The sequence below is a fragment of the Spermophilus citellus genome, assembly GCF_964194105.1.
Source record: "Spermophilus citellus genome assembly, chromosome: 13".
Classification (NCBI taxonomy): domain Eukaryota; kingdom Metazoa; phylum Chordata; class Mammalia; order Rodentia; family Sciuridae; genus Spermophilus; species Spermophilus citellus.
In genome coordinates this window covers 96,864,001-96,880,464 of record NC_138193.1, presented here as the reverse complement: position 1 = coordinate 96,880,464, position 16,464 = coordinate 96,864,001, and the positions used below count along the sequence as shown (strand labels likewise).

At 38.5% G+C, this 16,464-nt stretch overlaps 1 protein-coding gene across 12 annotated transcripts in view; it reads right to left on the bottom strand.

The window, feature by feature from the left end:
- Positions 1-16,464, bottom strand: part of DTNB (dystrobrevin beta) — a 233,382-nt gene that overhangs the window by 139,243 nt on the left and 77,675 nt on the right. For all 12 annotated transcript variants that reach the window (XM_081265084.1, XM_081265087.1, XM_081265086.1 and 9 more), the window contains exons 6-8: positions 16,103-16,257; positions 4,736-4,841; positions 1,758-1,924 (exon numbers count right to left, since the gene is read on the bottom strand). In XM_081265084.1, the coding sequence (XP_081121210.1) occupies positions 1,758-1,924; positions 4,736-4,841; positions 16,103-16,257 (428 nt within the window). The remainder of the gene's footprint in view (positions 1-1,757; positions 1,925-4,735; positions 4,842-16,102; positions 16,258-16,464) is intronic.

Sequence of the window (16,464 nt, the reverse complement as noted above, 5' to 3'; positions counted from 1 at the left end):
CCTTCAAAGAAATTACCATTAAACTGACCACTCATCTTTTTGTTAGATGGAAATTTCTTCACCCAGACTCAAATTCACCCACATCTTCCTCAAAGGACTGTACTGTATACACACAGTCTTAATTTTAAAAACAGTTACATAAAGACACACATACTACCAGTACACACCCACCATACACAATGTACACATCCACTGAAATTCAGAACTGATACGTATCTGGTATCAGCTTCAAAACTATGCCTGATGATAAGAGTAGATTTTTCATAGAGTAGTACTCAGTCGCTTACCTTTAAACAGACGTAAAATATCCACTTTTGAAAGGGTTATATATTGGCTAAAAGAGCAAGTTCAAACTAAGAAGAACAAGAAATTCCTCATTCTCCTCACCCCAACATCAGAATGGGAACTGTCAGCAGAAACACACCAGTGAACCCAATCACTGTGAAACTTAATAGAGCAAAAAGCTACGTTAGCATCAAAGAATTAGACTCTAAACAAATAAACAGTGAGAAAACATGCATACATCACTTAACACTGTGAGTACTTCTACTTCACAAAAGGAAAAAGAAAAAAGTTGAAAATCTGAGTCTTCTTACTCAATGAATAAGAAAAATACTGGAGTTCCCCTTCCCTTTATTTTTTTAAAGACTTAAAAAATGACCCTTCAACCAAAAAGAAAAAAAAAAAAAACAGTGTTAGATTTCATAATACAAACAAGACCCAGGGCAGGATGTTCAGTTTAACAACATTTTATAGTTAATTATTATGAAAAACCTATCTAATAAAAAAAAAAAAACCTCACTAACACTTTGTCAGAGATGCAAGAAACAGACTTAAGTATACAAGTGGATTGAAGTTTATTTAACTTTTTTTCTTTAGCTAATCCCTGTTATGAGCTTATTTGCTTTTTCTTCGTTGAGTTTTAAGAACACTAAAGTGGGAATAGGGGGTGATTATTAAGGCTTTTTAATACCTGAAACTCAAATATTAAAGTAAGATGACCAGGGTTAACAACCGAGATCCAGAATTTTATTTCTGACCTACTATTTTCTCTTAGCAAACCAACAAACCAACCAACAAAAACTAAAGAAAAGGTTTTAAAACAAAAACTTGAGCAACTTTATGGAAAGATAAGGATGACATTTTCAAAACCCCCGAAACAAATTGACAATACACACGTTACATGATTTATGAACACCTCAGGGAAAAAAAGATATCAACCTCCACCCAAATACTGCTATTTTAAAAATACTTTTGAAAATAAAGGCACATGTGGCATTGATTATAAAACACAGTATTTCCCCAACACAGGAAATCCCAAATGTTACTTCTTTATTTACGTCACTTGCTTTATAACATGGAAACCCTTCCAAAGTGAAGAAAATTTGCTTGAAAAGAGAACTTTAAGCCTACTAAAAGCTCAAATGAATAAACACTGGGGAAACACCCTATGTTTAATTCTAAATGCAGAAGAAACTTTTTCACTTTGGAAAGGGAGCATTGTAACATTTAATTTTACTGAATAAAAAGGACCATTTCAAATGTAATAATATCTCCACCTCCTGGAACGCTTTAAATTTCTGCTTTTAAAATCAAGTGAGGGAGCACAACACTTCTGCAACCCAGTATCACTGTGGAGCTACTTCATTATGCCATCCCCTCATCCAGTAGGGCATCCTTTAGGATGCTGGCCCAGGTATCACTACAAGTGACAAGATTCCTGGTCTGGGGCACAGACTGAAAGACAAAGCAGTTACCCAAGAGGAATGCTCCTTCATCTGGTGCTGGTTGCTGTGTGGGCCACTGGCATGGCCACGCCAAAAGCAGTTCTGGCAGAGCTGGTAGTTGTGGCACTGCTGGCATCGGTAGCGGAAGCCCATCATGCTCTCGCAGCGGCAGTAGGAGCACTCCACAGGATGGAAGACTTGTGGCCGGTCAGACAGGGAGCAGGGAAGGGAGAACAAGGACAAAGACACAGTTCACCTGGAGAACAGTCGATACAGAGGAAAAGCAAACCTAATAGAAAAGCCAAGCTCAAACCAAACTTAGAACCAAAAAATCTCAACTGTCTGCTTTTTGTCAACATAGTTCGAAGGAATGACAAAGTGTCCATAAGAGTTAATACTGGGGCTGGGGATGTGGCTCAAGTGGTAGCGCGCTCGCCTGGCATGCATGCGGCCCGGGTTTGATCCTCAGCACCACATACCAACAAGGATGTTGTGTCCGCCGAGAACTAAAAAATAAATATTAAAAAAATTCTCTCTCTCTCTCGTTCTCTCTCTCTCTCTCTCTCTCTCTCTCTCTTTAAAAAAAAAAAAAGAGTTAATACTGAAAATTAAAAGCACACAATGTAGTATAGTACCTCCAGACAGTATCAGTGTAGCCAATATATATAATTCTAAGTAAAAATTTGGGTTAATATGAAGTGTATTTATAATTCTAAGTAATAATTTGGGTTAATATGAAATATATAGGTATATTAGTATTAATGAATGCATTCTGATAATTTTGGTTGAACATATATATGTTTCTGTGATGTTCTTCTAAGCCAGTCAAGAGCCAGTGCTCACTTATACTGGTAGAATAGGTGGGCAGGGAGGAAAGTGAGAACCAGGGAGGAAGATCGAGTACACTGATTAGTTACTGATAAGTTAATGACTGTTCATGACAATACCTGATGAAAGTATTATTTTGCTAAAGTGCGCCACATAATAGTTATCTTCTTGTATACTATATACTTGGATTCAGAACCCAGTATAAAAACTGCACCTTTAGGTTAAGCTAATAAATATTTATCCTTTTGAATAGTTAATTTCAATACACAGCAAGCAAAGGGCCCCCCGCAAAAAAAAAAAAATATACTAGAAATACCATACATTTGTAATTTGCTTGCCACCATAAAAATTAATGGCAACCCTAGGTACATGTATGATTGCACGAATGGTGTGACCCTACTTTGTGTACAATCAGAGAAGTGAGAAATTGTGCTCTATTTGTGTACAATGAATCAAAGAACATTCTGCAGTCACGTACAGCTGATTAGAATAAATTTAAAAATTTTTAAAAACTTAATGACATATTGAAAATGTTAATGTAACGGGAAGGATGATTTATTCCTAGATATTTCAGTGGTTTCATAATATTTCTCTGTCTCCAAAGAAAAGTAATATCACTAACCACATAAGAATACAATCAGGGGCTGGGGCTGGGGCTGGGGCTGGGGCTCAGTGGTAGAAAGCGTGCCTCGAATATGTGAGGAACTGTGTTCGATCCTCAGTACCACATAAAAATATTTTAAACAAAATAAAGACATTGTGTCCATGTATAACTAAAAAAAAAATTTTGAAAAAAAAGGAATGCAATCAATACATAATATACCACACAAAATCATAACAGAATATTCAATATGGATAATAACACATCTTGACAAAAAAGGTTCCTTCTACTTCTCATAGCAAACACAAAATGATGTTTATGAAAATGAACTGGATATGAAATTGCTAAAACACTTAAGGCAAAAGCAAGCATTGCTCCTCAAAAAAACAATAATACTCTGGCAATTTAACAATTTATATCTCTATTCGAAATCCTATTAAAGAGGTTAGCTGTTTTCATCTAGTCAAGAGATTCTGGTCACTGGGCACGGTGGCACACACCTGTAATCCCAGAAGCTCCGGAGGCTTAGGCAGGAGGATCGCAAATCCAAAGCCAGCATAACTACTTAGCAAGACCCTATATCTAAATAAAATATTAAAAAAGGCTGGGAATGTGGCTCAGTGGTTAAGTGCCCCTGGGTTCAATCCCCGGTACCAAAAAAACAAAACAAAAAAAAAAAAAACGATTCTGGTACTTTAAGAAAATACTCCTGAATCTGAGACACAAGTGAACTAAATCTATTGTTGAGCAAAAACCATGAAGATAGGGAAAAAAGTATGCATACAAGGGACAGGTATGGATAGACAGGTATGGATAGAAGGGACAGAGTATGAGAAGGTGGTGGCAAGGGGAGGGGGCTGTTTTTTAGTGGCTTCTCAGCTCCTCCTCAGTCTTTTTTGTGAAATGGAGAGAGCCAGACAAGAGCCTGAAGAGAAGGGAGGTTGCACAGAAAGCTTCAGCCTTCCCTTTAATAAATCCCAACAACCTAAATGTAAACTGATGGTGATATCAGAAAACATTAAGAATTTGTAAGAAATTAGTATCATTTCAATACAAAAGCAAAGATTCAAGTCACATGACTGAGAAGAACACTGAGGGGACACTCGGGTAGATGGTGAGGAACAACGGCAGCTGTGCCACCTAGTGCAACATTGCATCTTATCGATTTTCTTCAAATTATTCAAAAGTAATTACAGTTTTAGTGGTTGATAATGCAAAAATCCATCTCTTTAGAGCTATGATTTTGCTAAATTAAAGAGGAAACAAAAAGGAAGTCACGGCAAAATCAGGCCAGCTCAAGGGTCAACCATCCTCTGTGATCTTGGGATGAAAAGGCCCAGTCTAAAGCACCAAGTCTCAGGACCTGGTACTATTACTTCTTGAAATCCAAGCTGAGTACTGAGTCTCTCCCTCAGAAAACTATTCCTCTTCTGAATGTTAAAACCACAAATTCAAACGATGGTGTGCCAGCAAATGTCAATTATGATTTTCAATAACAGCCAAGGATATTGTACATAATCAGTTCCTTATTCCCTACAGCACAAAAAAAAAAAAACTGAACAATAAATTTTCCACTCACCATTCTCAACATGGGCAAGCCTGTGCATGAGAGGTAGCCAAACAAGGCACTGTGGGGGAGGGTCTGCCATCATTGTGTCTAAAAACATATTTAGCATTATCTTTTTCTGTAAAGAGAAGAAAAACAAATATACTTCATATCTTTCAAATATCTCTAAACTCCAAGATTAAGTTAACAGGATTCTCCTAAATAACCATTAGTAATTTGCATGTGACACTGTTTAACAAAGTAATATTCTGCACGACTAAAGTCACATTACCACTATACTACACATGACTACTATATAAAATGTATTTCCACATGCAGTATTTGAGTCTTATAACAACTATATCAGATAAACAGATTAGGTGTTACTATCTTCCTTTGACAGAGGAGAAAATAAAGAAGCAAAGCATTTAAATGACTGGTAATGGTCCTACCCAAATCAGACACAGAGCTAAGACTAGAACTGCAAGTCCTTCCAATCACTATTTTTGCTGTCCAGTGGGGGAGACAGACATCCCACACCCAACATGAATGTCTGGTTGTCTCCATAACTCCAGCATTCCTAACAGTGCCTGGCACTCAACAGGCACTTGATAAGTAATTGTTGGATAAATAAATAATAAAGTGAGAAGCAAATACTCTTACATATCATTTAACAACTTTCTCATTTACAGGTGAAAAACAGAAGCTCAGTGCAGTTACATAACTTGACAGTCACAGAGACAGTTATAAGAGGGATGAGACCAGAACCTAAATACCACATGCCCATCACAGCACTCCCGCCAGCTCCCTCGAAAGGCTGCACTTTTCTTTCTAACTTTATTTCTCTCCAACGGTAATCTTCCATTGTATGTGCAACACTAACATAATTATGTCCCACATAGAAAAAGAAAATCAGAAAACAGTCCAGAAGGACATGATAGAATTATATGATATAGACAGAACAAATTCTCAACAATATTTCAAGTTCATGAATTTTCTTTTTTTCTTGGTTTTTTTTTTTTTGTTTTGTTTTTTTGTTTTTCCTTCAAGCCACAAATTTTCCAGCTCCAAAGGAAAAGGAAAAAGGAGCTGAGATCAGTGCCATGTGCTCAACACAGGGTTTGTTCTGATAACCTGAACACACAGCCCCACTCCAAACTCTACTCTGAGAAGAGCACAGACAAAAGGCAACACAGTAGATGCTGCACAGCCTAAAGCCCTGTCCATGCCCTGGCCCACCACATTGGGCCAAAAGGACCCCAGAATTTCATCTGACACTTACTTCCTAGTAATTGTGTTCTCAGCCCTACCAACAGGCTGTTAAAAATGGATGTGCAGCAATAAAAGCTTAAAATAATTTCCTCTAGAGGGGAAAAAAAAAAAACAGAAAAGATAAAGTTGGTTTGAGCCAGTTCATTGCAAAATAACTTGGATATTTATCTCTAATATATTTAACACACACTGAAAGGAAGGAATGAAGGCACCAGGGGGCTTAGGACAGAGAATACTAGGACTGCAGCTGGGCCCACCATGATACCCTGCCCACAATGGTCCCTTATCAAGCCAAATGCAAGGCCACACATACTCACTCCCATATCGTTTGGCAACTGTGAGAATCCCGACTCCAGAACTTACTGGAAGCTAGGAAGTAGGGCTTGGGAAAGGGAGGCAAAGCAGAAAGCAGAGCAGGAAAGAAGTGCTGCTAGAAACCTAGAAAAGATTTAGCAAGTTGAGGGTAAGTCAGATCCAGGGAGGAGTGGAGCTGATGGGTGGGGACTGAGATGCATGTAGACTGAGAGGGCAGTGGGGAGCCACATTCCCAGGACCTCTCAATACCAGTGTGCGCCTTGTTGAGAGCCACAGCCAAGGGGCCCCAGCAAACTTCCAGCTGCCAGCAAACTTCCAGTTGCCAGCAAACTTCCAGTTGCCAGCTGATAAATTGGCTCACAGTGACCCCAGCAAACTTCCAGCTGCCAACTGATTGGCTCCTCTGCGGTGATGCTCATTGGGTTTCAGACAACCGAGCTGCTCATTGGGGGACTTTTCTTGGCTCCGCCCATATGACCCAGCCAATCAGTCTCAAGAGCAGAAGGAGTAGGGGAGGTTGAGAGGCTTGTGGGAAGCCGGTGGTGGCAGTTGGGCTCTGAGGGAATTCCTGAAGAGCTGTGTGGTGCGGTGTGTGTGTTCTACAAATCGTTTCTTTTGACAAGTGGCTCCTGAATTGTGCCCAGCCAGACTGCAGCAGCGCCCAATGCCAGGTGAGAGAAAGGCCCACCCAACCAGGCCTCAAAATGGTGTCCCGAGTGTTTTCCATATCAGTATCCAAATTTCTACTTTTTCTTTATTTGAGGTGGGTGGGGGGCAGTGCTTCAAAACTGGTACATTTTAGCTCTATCTACTACTGAGCTACAACCCTGCCCCCAAGTTTCTGCTGTTTCTGAGACTCTGGTGGAATATAGGAATGATGAGATCAACACCAGAATGCCACCCGACATCTGAATGGAGGACCAGATAGGGAAAATACCCCAAACCACAGACACGGGGAAAACCAACAAACCAAAATGAAACCAAAGTGTCTCTTTGAAATAACTGAGAAAAAGATACTACCAAGGATTATTTTTTCAGCTAGTAAGAGGCAGAAGGCTAAAATTAAACTGGATCTTACCCTTTATTATAAATCTAGTTTAATATTTCTCTTTATGTTTGTTAAAATTACATTTTTTTACAAACCCACTTATAATTTTAATGCTACTTTCTCTAAAAAGTAGTTTAATTTTTTGAACAGTTTATAAACCACAGAGTTCTTGGGACTGGGATTGTAGCTCAGGGGCAGAGCACTTGCCTAGCTCGTCTGAGGCCTGGGTTCAAACCTTAGCACAACATAAAAATAAATGAAATAAAATAAAGGTATTATGTCCATCTACAACTTAAAAAAAAAATAAAAACAGAACTGTTAAAAAAAAAAAAAAACTTCAATCTGTGTGTGTTGTTGCATGCCTATAATCCCAGTGATTCAGGAGGCTGAGAAAAGAGGATTACAAATTCAAGGACAGTCTCAGTAACTCAGCGAGGCCCTCAACAATATAGCGAGACCCTGTCTCAAAGTAAAAAAAAAAAAAAAAGCTGGGGATGTAGCTCAGTGGTAAAGTGCCCCTAGGTAAAATCCCTAGCACTGAAAATAAAAAATAAATAAAACCTTCAAAATGAAAATCTCATCTTGTCTACATCCCTCTGGATACATATTTCTACATAATTATGAACATAGAGTAGATATAAAGATATCAACTGGTTTTCACTCAGCAATTTATTAAGTATCTTGTTTTGTATAAGGTCTTCATTTCTAATCAATTTAATAGTTGCCTGATGCACCGAGCAAAAACACCATGATTAATTTATGCTTTCCTCTGTAAAACATTGAGGCTGTTTCTATCCTTCTACCTGGTCTCATGTTTTTTCATAGAAATGTATGTTTTTATGTGTTGTATCTTGTTATTCTGATCCTTGATGCTGGCAATTATTATTCTATATTCCATTCCCATTTCCCTTCCTCCAACTCCCACTATCTCTTCCTTTTCAAAAATGGGGGCGGAACCATCCCTTTAAAAATTATAAATCTAGTATCACTAAAATAACATTAAGAGCTAAATTAAGGGGCTGAGGCTGTAGCTCAGTGGTAAAGTGTTTGCCTCACATGTGTGAGGCACTGGGTACAATCTTTAGCACCACATAAAAATAAATAAAGACACTGTGTTCATCTACAACGAAATAAGTATTTTTTTAAAAAGAATTAAGTTAAATAACTTAGCAACAGCTTATCATTGCTGTAATCGCCAAATTCATTTTCAATAAAAATTTCTATTTCCTGATATACAACATGTAAATATTTTCTATTCACTGCCCTATCACTTAAGCATATATGACATTTAGTTTGCCTCAGAAATGGCATTTTTGAAAGTTTTCAAATTAAAACATTCTTATTCAAACTTCTGTGTGGAGTTGTAGTACGACTTTTTCCTGGCAAGGAAAAACCTACACTAGAGTTATAGAACTGGTGTTGTGGGCCGCCTTTCAGTTACTATTGGACATTGAATTTGCCCATATCACGGATTTATTTTGGACTTTGAAAATATAAGTATTTTTTTTCAAATATTTATTTTTTAGTGGTAGTTGGACACAATACCTTTATTTTATTTATTTATTTTTATGTGGTGCTGAGGATCGAACCCAGGACCTCACACGTGCGAGATGAGTGCTGTACCGCTGAGCCACAACCCCAGACCCAATACAAGTGATTTTTTAATGACACAACAATATGATGGTGCTGTGCTTTTTTTTTTTTTTGGGGGGGGGGTGAACTCTGGGGTACGTGACCTCTGAGCCATATCCCAGCCCTATTTTGTATTTTATTTAGAGACAGGGTCTCACTGAGTTACTTAGTGCTTCACTTTTTGCTGAGGCTGGCTTTGAACTTGCCATCCTCCTTGTCACTGGGATTATAGGTGTGCGCCACCACACTGCTGAGCTTTTTTATAAGAGATTTTTTATTAATTATAGCTGGAAGAAATATTGTAAAAGCTCTTTTAAGAATTCTGAAATACTGTATTTCCTTATTTGCAATGACTATTACATCTGAGAACGCCATGGCATAATATGGATAAAAATAAGGTTGCATGTACTTTAAACTTTCAGTTAGAATTCAAGCCAAAACTACTAATTAAAAAATACTAATCTTGTTTTATACATGATTTAAAATCATTATTCAACTAATCCAGCAAATATTTAGTAAGCACTGTTCATTTTATAAGCATTCTGTCATCACTGGGATGTAAAGTTGGAGCCAGGTCTCTCCCTCAGGACATCCCTAAACATTCCTCCAAGTGCAGAAGGGGCACAAGTCATCCCACACTGAAAGACTCAGAGCACTAAGGGAGGGGATATCTTAGCTTGGATCTGAAACATGAGGCCTTGATGAAGGGGAGAGAGGTCAGGGGTTTGTAGGCCTTTCATTTTCCTTGAGCACTAACAGCATAAACAAAGACAAGAAGTGTCTGATCAAAATGCAGGCTACTCAAAACAAGACAAATGAAAAATCACTGAGATAACATTTCTCACCTATCAGATTGGCCACCATTCACAAGTGTAAGAACATGAGTGCTGGCAGGTACCTGTGGAGTGGCAAGCAGCACAGCAGTGGAGGAACCTGTGGTCTGAAGAGGGGTAAGAACAGTTCAGGGCTGGGGCAGGGGCACCAGGAATGAAGGCTGGGGTAGGGTGACAAGAACTACAATGTCACACCAGGAACCTTATCCAGCAGGCAATAAGAACTTAATAAATTTTTTAAAGAAAAAAGAGACAACAACAGAGCTATATTGTATTAAAATAGTGATTTAAACTCAAATTTGCTTATGATCAAAAGAAATAATAAGACAAAAGCAGTACCCGAGCAGCAGAGTCCTCTTCTTTAGAATGCCACTGAGCCACATAGGGATCAGGAGCCCAAGTCCTTTAGCTCTTTTTTTTTTTTTTTTTTTTTTTTTTTTTTTTTTTTTTTTTGGTAGTGCTAGGGATCCCTTGGCTTTTTGAGTAACAAGGTTTTCTGCTTTCCCTGAAGACTAGAGAACCACAAGGCAGAAGGGCAGAAAGGACTCCAGAAGGGGAGTATCTGCTGGGTTGTGCCACCAGCAAAAATACCAGAGAAGGCCAACAGCTTCCACCACTTCAAGCCTGGCAGCCTCCCTCCCTGCCCATGGCCTTTAGGCAGGGACACATGACCAAATACATCAGGGCTTGCATTCGTCTCATAAGCAGTATCTGAAAGGGGCCTTTCCTACAGCATGCAGATAGCAAGCACTGCTAACAAAAATGCTTCTCAAAAAAGAAAATTAGCCAGGATGGCGGCACATGCCTGTAATCCCAGCAAATTGAGAGGCTGAGGCAGGAGGATCACAAGTTCGAGTCTAGCATTGCCAATTTAGTGAGGCGTTAAGCAACTCAGCAAGACCCTGTCTCAAAATTAAAAATGAAAAGGACAGGGGATGTGGTTCAATTGCTTCTGTGGGATCAATCCTTGGTACCAAAAAAAGGAAAAAGAAATCAGAGTCACCTGTCATTTCTAAGGATTTATTGAGTAAGACATTCCTCACCACAGATCAAATTAAAACAAAACCCAATTCTGTTCAATCTAATTAATGCCAGTGAGAAAGTCCTCATTATAGTAGATCTGACCATAATAAAACCCATTCTGTATACTGCATTCCATCCAACCTAAGATGCACTTGTAGGATCACTTATAAGATACATTATATTTTTTCAACCATTAGTAAAGAAAAACACTCAATTAAACTTAATGGCTTAATTAACTGTGCTACTTCATGTGATGTGAATCCATCACACATCCTCTGGATGAACTGAATTTCTTTCATCTATTCAGAGGGATTAGGCAGTTTTGTCTACCTTCAGATGCACTGATTTGACAAGAAATTATTTAGGTCATATCTCAGTAATTAAAATTATATAGTTTCATCAATTTGGTGAAATCCTTCTTTTAAAAAAGATCTGGAAACACCTGCTGCTGCTTTGCAAGAAAATATGAAATTCCTCTAATGACGAATATCTGTTTGACCAACACCAAATATATTCCCCTCTGTTCCATGTTCATTCCTTTCTGTGTTTACACAAACTATTTTTTATTGCCAGATCACAGTATATTCTTAAGAACATGTGAAATGACAACACATATCAAAAATGGACCTGACTCAGATGAAGTGACAATCTGATTGGCTATGATCAACTTCACACATATGCAGGAAATGACAACCTGTCAGACCACTGCCTACCAAGTGCCACTTATGATGCCACTGGCTACATGGGGTATCTCAAACCTGCCTCTGAATCACTGAAACCAGTGGGACTAGTCCACATCAGTTTACTGGAAAATGAAGGGTCACTAATGAATGCTTAAAAAAGCTCCTTAATTAGAATACCTGTGAAATAACACAGATACCCACATATTCATGCCAGAGAATTCCTACCAAACTTTCTTCAATGTCCAGAGAAGCAAAGTGAGGACATCCAGAAAATGTCTCAAAGTGAGAACAAAAGTTATTTTGGCACATAGCCAAAGAGAACAGGTTGGTCAAAGTGTAATCAGAAGATATTTCCAGATATAAAATAGTCTTGTTTTTCTGAAAATCAACCAGCAATTATATAATCCCATCTCTACCTCTTCCCACTTCCTCTGTGAATCAAGAAGAGTGTGGCACAGCGTCCAATACAGTGTCACCCTGCAAGACTGCACCTACTTCCCTGTCACTCTACCCGCTCCACTCCGCTCACTCAGGTTTCTCCTTCAAGCAGAGAGCAGTGAACCTAAAACCCCTGGAGGGCAGGTGGAACTCTTCAAATTAAAGTCAGATGAAGAACTAGAAAACAAGTAATAAAACAAATGGTAAAACAGCCTTCAAAGGAGAAATACAATCCTTCCCTAAAATTCTGAAGTTTGGGGGAAATATGGGAGAAATTTAAATATATTGACTGTTTATTTTAAAAAAATTTTTTTTAGTTGTCAAATGGATCTTTATTTTATTTATTTATATGTGGTACTGAGAAGCAAACCCAGTGCCTCACACATACTAGGCAAGCATTCGACCACTGAGCTAGGAACCCAGCCCATACTGTTTATTTTTGATAACTTTTAAACCTTTAAAGTCCATCTTTTAACTCAAAGACACTGAAAAAAATCTTAATATATTTGATCTATTTACCCAAGAATTAGGCTTGGAGTGCTACATTAATATTGCAATGTTCAGACAATAAGCACCATATGAATGTGCAAATGGAATTAATTTTCTATTATTAAATTTTTTAAATCTACCATAGTAAAGAGAATGGTATAGTATGGCTATTATCCAGCTTCAACAATTCTCAACATACAACTAATTCTGTTTTATCTATGCTTTCAAACTCCTTCTACCTCCATTATCTTAAAATTAATTCCAGTCACATTATCTCATAAACATTTTATCATGATAGATACCGAGGATGGCTCCAATTTGGGGGTATTATGGATAAGGTTGGTAAGAGTATTCTTGTAAAAATCCTTTTGAGGACATGTTTTCATTTCACTTGGCAAAAACCTTGGAGTAGAAGGTCTAGGTCATGGGTAGGTTCTGTTTGGGTTTATGAGAAATCACCAGGGCTTCTCCCAAAGTGGTCTATATGCAAGGTCTGGTTGCTCCAAATCTTCATCAACATTTGGTGTCAGTCACTAATTTTTATCTATTCTAATGGGTGGGTTCTGTTGAGCTAACATAAATACTTTAACTTTTCTTATTTTAAAAACTACTAATTTTCCAGAAAACTTGGTCCCAGTATCTGAGGACCAGCCCCAAGGCGCTGTGAGACCAAAGGAAGAGAGGCAGACAGATGCAGGACTGCAGAGTGCAATTTACTGGGGACCTTACTGAAGTTTAGTCCTGGGTGGCAACTGAGCCAGCCAATCCCCACATTTTGGGTCAGAAGGAGGGGCATATTTATGGATTAGGAAAAAAGTTATTTTACCCATCTAGAATGTACCTGGTTTATCTTAATACTGATGAGTCAAGTACATCTCTGGAGCCATGGTCCCATTATAAAGTCCTTCAGATGGCTCTAGTGGCTTTATCTACTTTTGATTTGTTGGGAAACTATGCAGGGTTTCTAGGTCAGTCGTGGTGGTTATGACTCAAGATGGGTGCAGTCATGTCAAGCTTTATCCTTAAAACTAAACCACATAACTCCATAATCTTCTATTGGGTATAAAAAACAGGAACAAATGTGTTTTTTGTTTTGGTACTGTGAATTGAACACAGGGGTGCTTTATCACTGAGTCACATCCCCAGCCCCTTTGCATTTTTTACTTTTGAGACAGGGTCTCACTAAATTTCTAAGGCTAGTCCTGAACTCACGATCCTCCTGCCTCACCTTCCTGAATCACTGAGATTACAGGCATGTTCCACAGCACCCAACTACAAATATTTTAAAAATGAATTAAACTGATACATGGAACTAGGAATATGGTTCAGTGGTATAGTGCTTGCCTAGCATGCATGATGCCCTGGTTTCAATCCCCAGCACTACAAAAATAAACAAGAAAATACACCAAAACCAAAAATCTATTAAAATAAGCCAATATGTAATTCTCTTCATTTCATTTAAAAAAAAAAATTCTACAGCAATGCAACACACATATTCCTGGAAACAGAGACCAAACAATAATAATGCACTAATGATACCAGCCAATTAGACCTCCGCAGGTACTTTAACTAGGAGTCACCCTCAGGTATCACCTTTCAGCCTTAAATCCTGATATTTTCCTGCTTCATAATAAGGGCAATACAATTTCCAACACAGATCAGTCTTACAAAAACTACACACTGGATCCCAGGGACAGCTGGTTTCATCAGTTATTTTAGCATGGCAGGGGTACCTTCACATATTATTTATCACTTGCACTGCAGCTTCGTTGTTACAAAGCTGTGGAAAGAGAAGCAGTTCATGAATCCTCTAAACCTATCACTTCTTTCTCTACAGGATTTCCAGTTCTTTCTTAAAATATTTATTTTTTCTCTTTAATTGTAGTCACTTCTCTGTTCATCACAGAACATCAGCATGCTGAGGAAAACTGTGTAAGAACCAGCAAAGCAACTTCCACTTTGTCTTGGTTCGGCTCTGTCTGGCAACAATAAGATCCAGCTCACATGAAAGAAGCACTGCAGGAAACAAACTGTGCAGGAAAGGCCCACTTTCAAAAAGAAACCCAATATTCCGTGAATTTATTCTTGTTGCATCAAACTTTATTCAGTCTCATTTTTTGGTCATTCTGTCCACAGTTTATATTTCTTCAGAAGCTTTGTTTAAACATCTTCAAGAAGTTAGGAAAACTCAAGCTTCTCTAAACGGAGAAGAGCTTCTTAGACTTCTCCAAATTTGCCATATTTCCTTTTTTTAAAAAATATATTTTTTTAGTCAAACATGGGCACAATATCTTTATTTTGTTTGTTTTTATGTGGTGCTGAGGATCTAACCCAGGATCTCACACATGCAAGGCGAGTACTCTACCACTGAGCCACAACCCCAGCCCCAAATTTGCCATATTTCAAAATGTAGATTGCTTTTTTACAGGAATCTGAAGCAAGTGGAAAGCACAATCAGGCTGTGAGTTGGAAGGGCTCACAATCATACCCTTTGTGAGGTAACTTGCAGAATCTGGAACAGCACTCTCAGAATTAACAATTACAATTTTTTAAATGTCTTTAACATTTTAAACTGTTATTCCATGGATTAACATGGATTCTCCTCATGGCACTCAGATTACAATTTACACTGAAGGGCACTTTAGAGTTACCACCCCATAACTGTCACCCACTTGTCAGACACTGTCCCTCACTGTGTGTGAACAACCTTCTCCATTCTGATGTCATTTCACTCAAGAGCAGCTTCCCAGGATTTGATCAACATGCAGCCTCCAGGAAGCACCCTGAGAGGAGAGCCATGTGCACATGACCCACAAGTTCACCCCAGGGGCCTGGTGGACAAAAACGCAAGGTGCTGGGCCCACTTCAGGCTATGTTTTCGGTTGAACTTCGTAAAGATCCTGAAAGCAGTTTATCTCTTCACTGGTGATAAGCATTCTGATCACTTGGTTAAAGTGATGTCTGACAGGCTTATCCACCTGTAAAATCACTGTTTCTCTAGGTAATTAGCAAGTATCTTAATACTTTCACACTATGTCAATATCCTATTTCCATTAACTTTTTTTACCATTAGTTTTAACATGTATTTTTTTTATTAATTTCCCACTTTCCAGAACTGTCTAAGGTAGTTTTAAGCTTCTTTTATCTAATCTGCGCCTTCACTAGTGTCTATTCTAACCCCAGTCCTTTGAGGCACTCACCCCAACGTCTAGGCAAAGGCCTCAGGAGGAAGTCAAATCCATTTTCCTGTCATGAGAAATTGCAGCACACTTGAGGGGCGGGTGCTGGCAGCTGAGAGCTGCATGGCTCTCCCATCTCTGGCCCTGCTACAGTTTTATGTCAAAACCCTGCATTTCACAGTTTAAAGAACCCACATGGAAAAGAACAAATGTCCAGTGGCAATAATATAAACATTTTTTTTAAACTTTTTTTTTTTAATATTACAAATGTGATCCTTTTTTCAGAAAAGACCCCCTTCCCCACAGGAGTTCTCAGGTGGTTTTGCCCCTGCTCTACTCACCCCACCCCTGCCCCTGCCCCCACAAAGATGCTCCTCTTCCCCTACACAAGAGATGACATCCTAGGCTGGAAGGATCTGGTAGAACCTGCTAAGTGGTAGGATGGAAGAGAGTTCTGCTAGCCCTAGAGTCTATCCATCTGTCCTTACCTGCTGTGGAAAACAGGTGCGGACTGAGTGTTCTGTATACCCAAAAGATGGCCCTTCAAAGACAGCTGTTGGGAGCTTCAGAACTTCCTTCAGAAACTGGTCAAACTTGCTAAATATCATTAAGCCATTGGAATCTGACATCTGGGAGAAAATATCTATGAGAACAAAACCAAATAAAGTCAAACTACAAGAAAATATTAAGTTTTTTCACTCTACTGTCATGTATATCTAAAAAGAACAAATTAAAAAGAAAATATTAGATTTTTTAAATAAATGGTGCTATGTTATCTCTATACCAGTAAAAAAAAAAAAATCATTAAAAAGTACCATAAAGTCATGATTCTTAGTTAATATTAAAACTA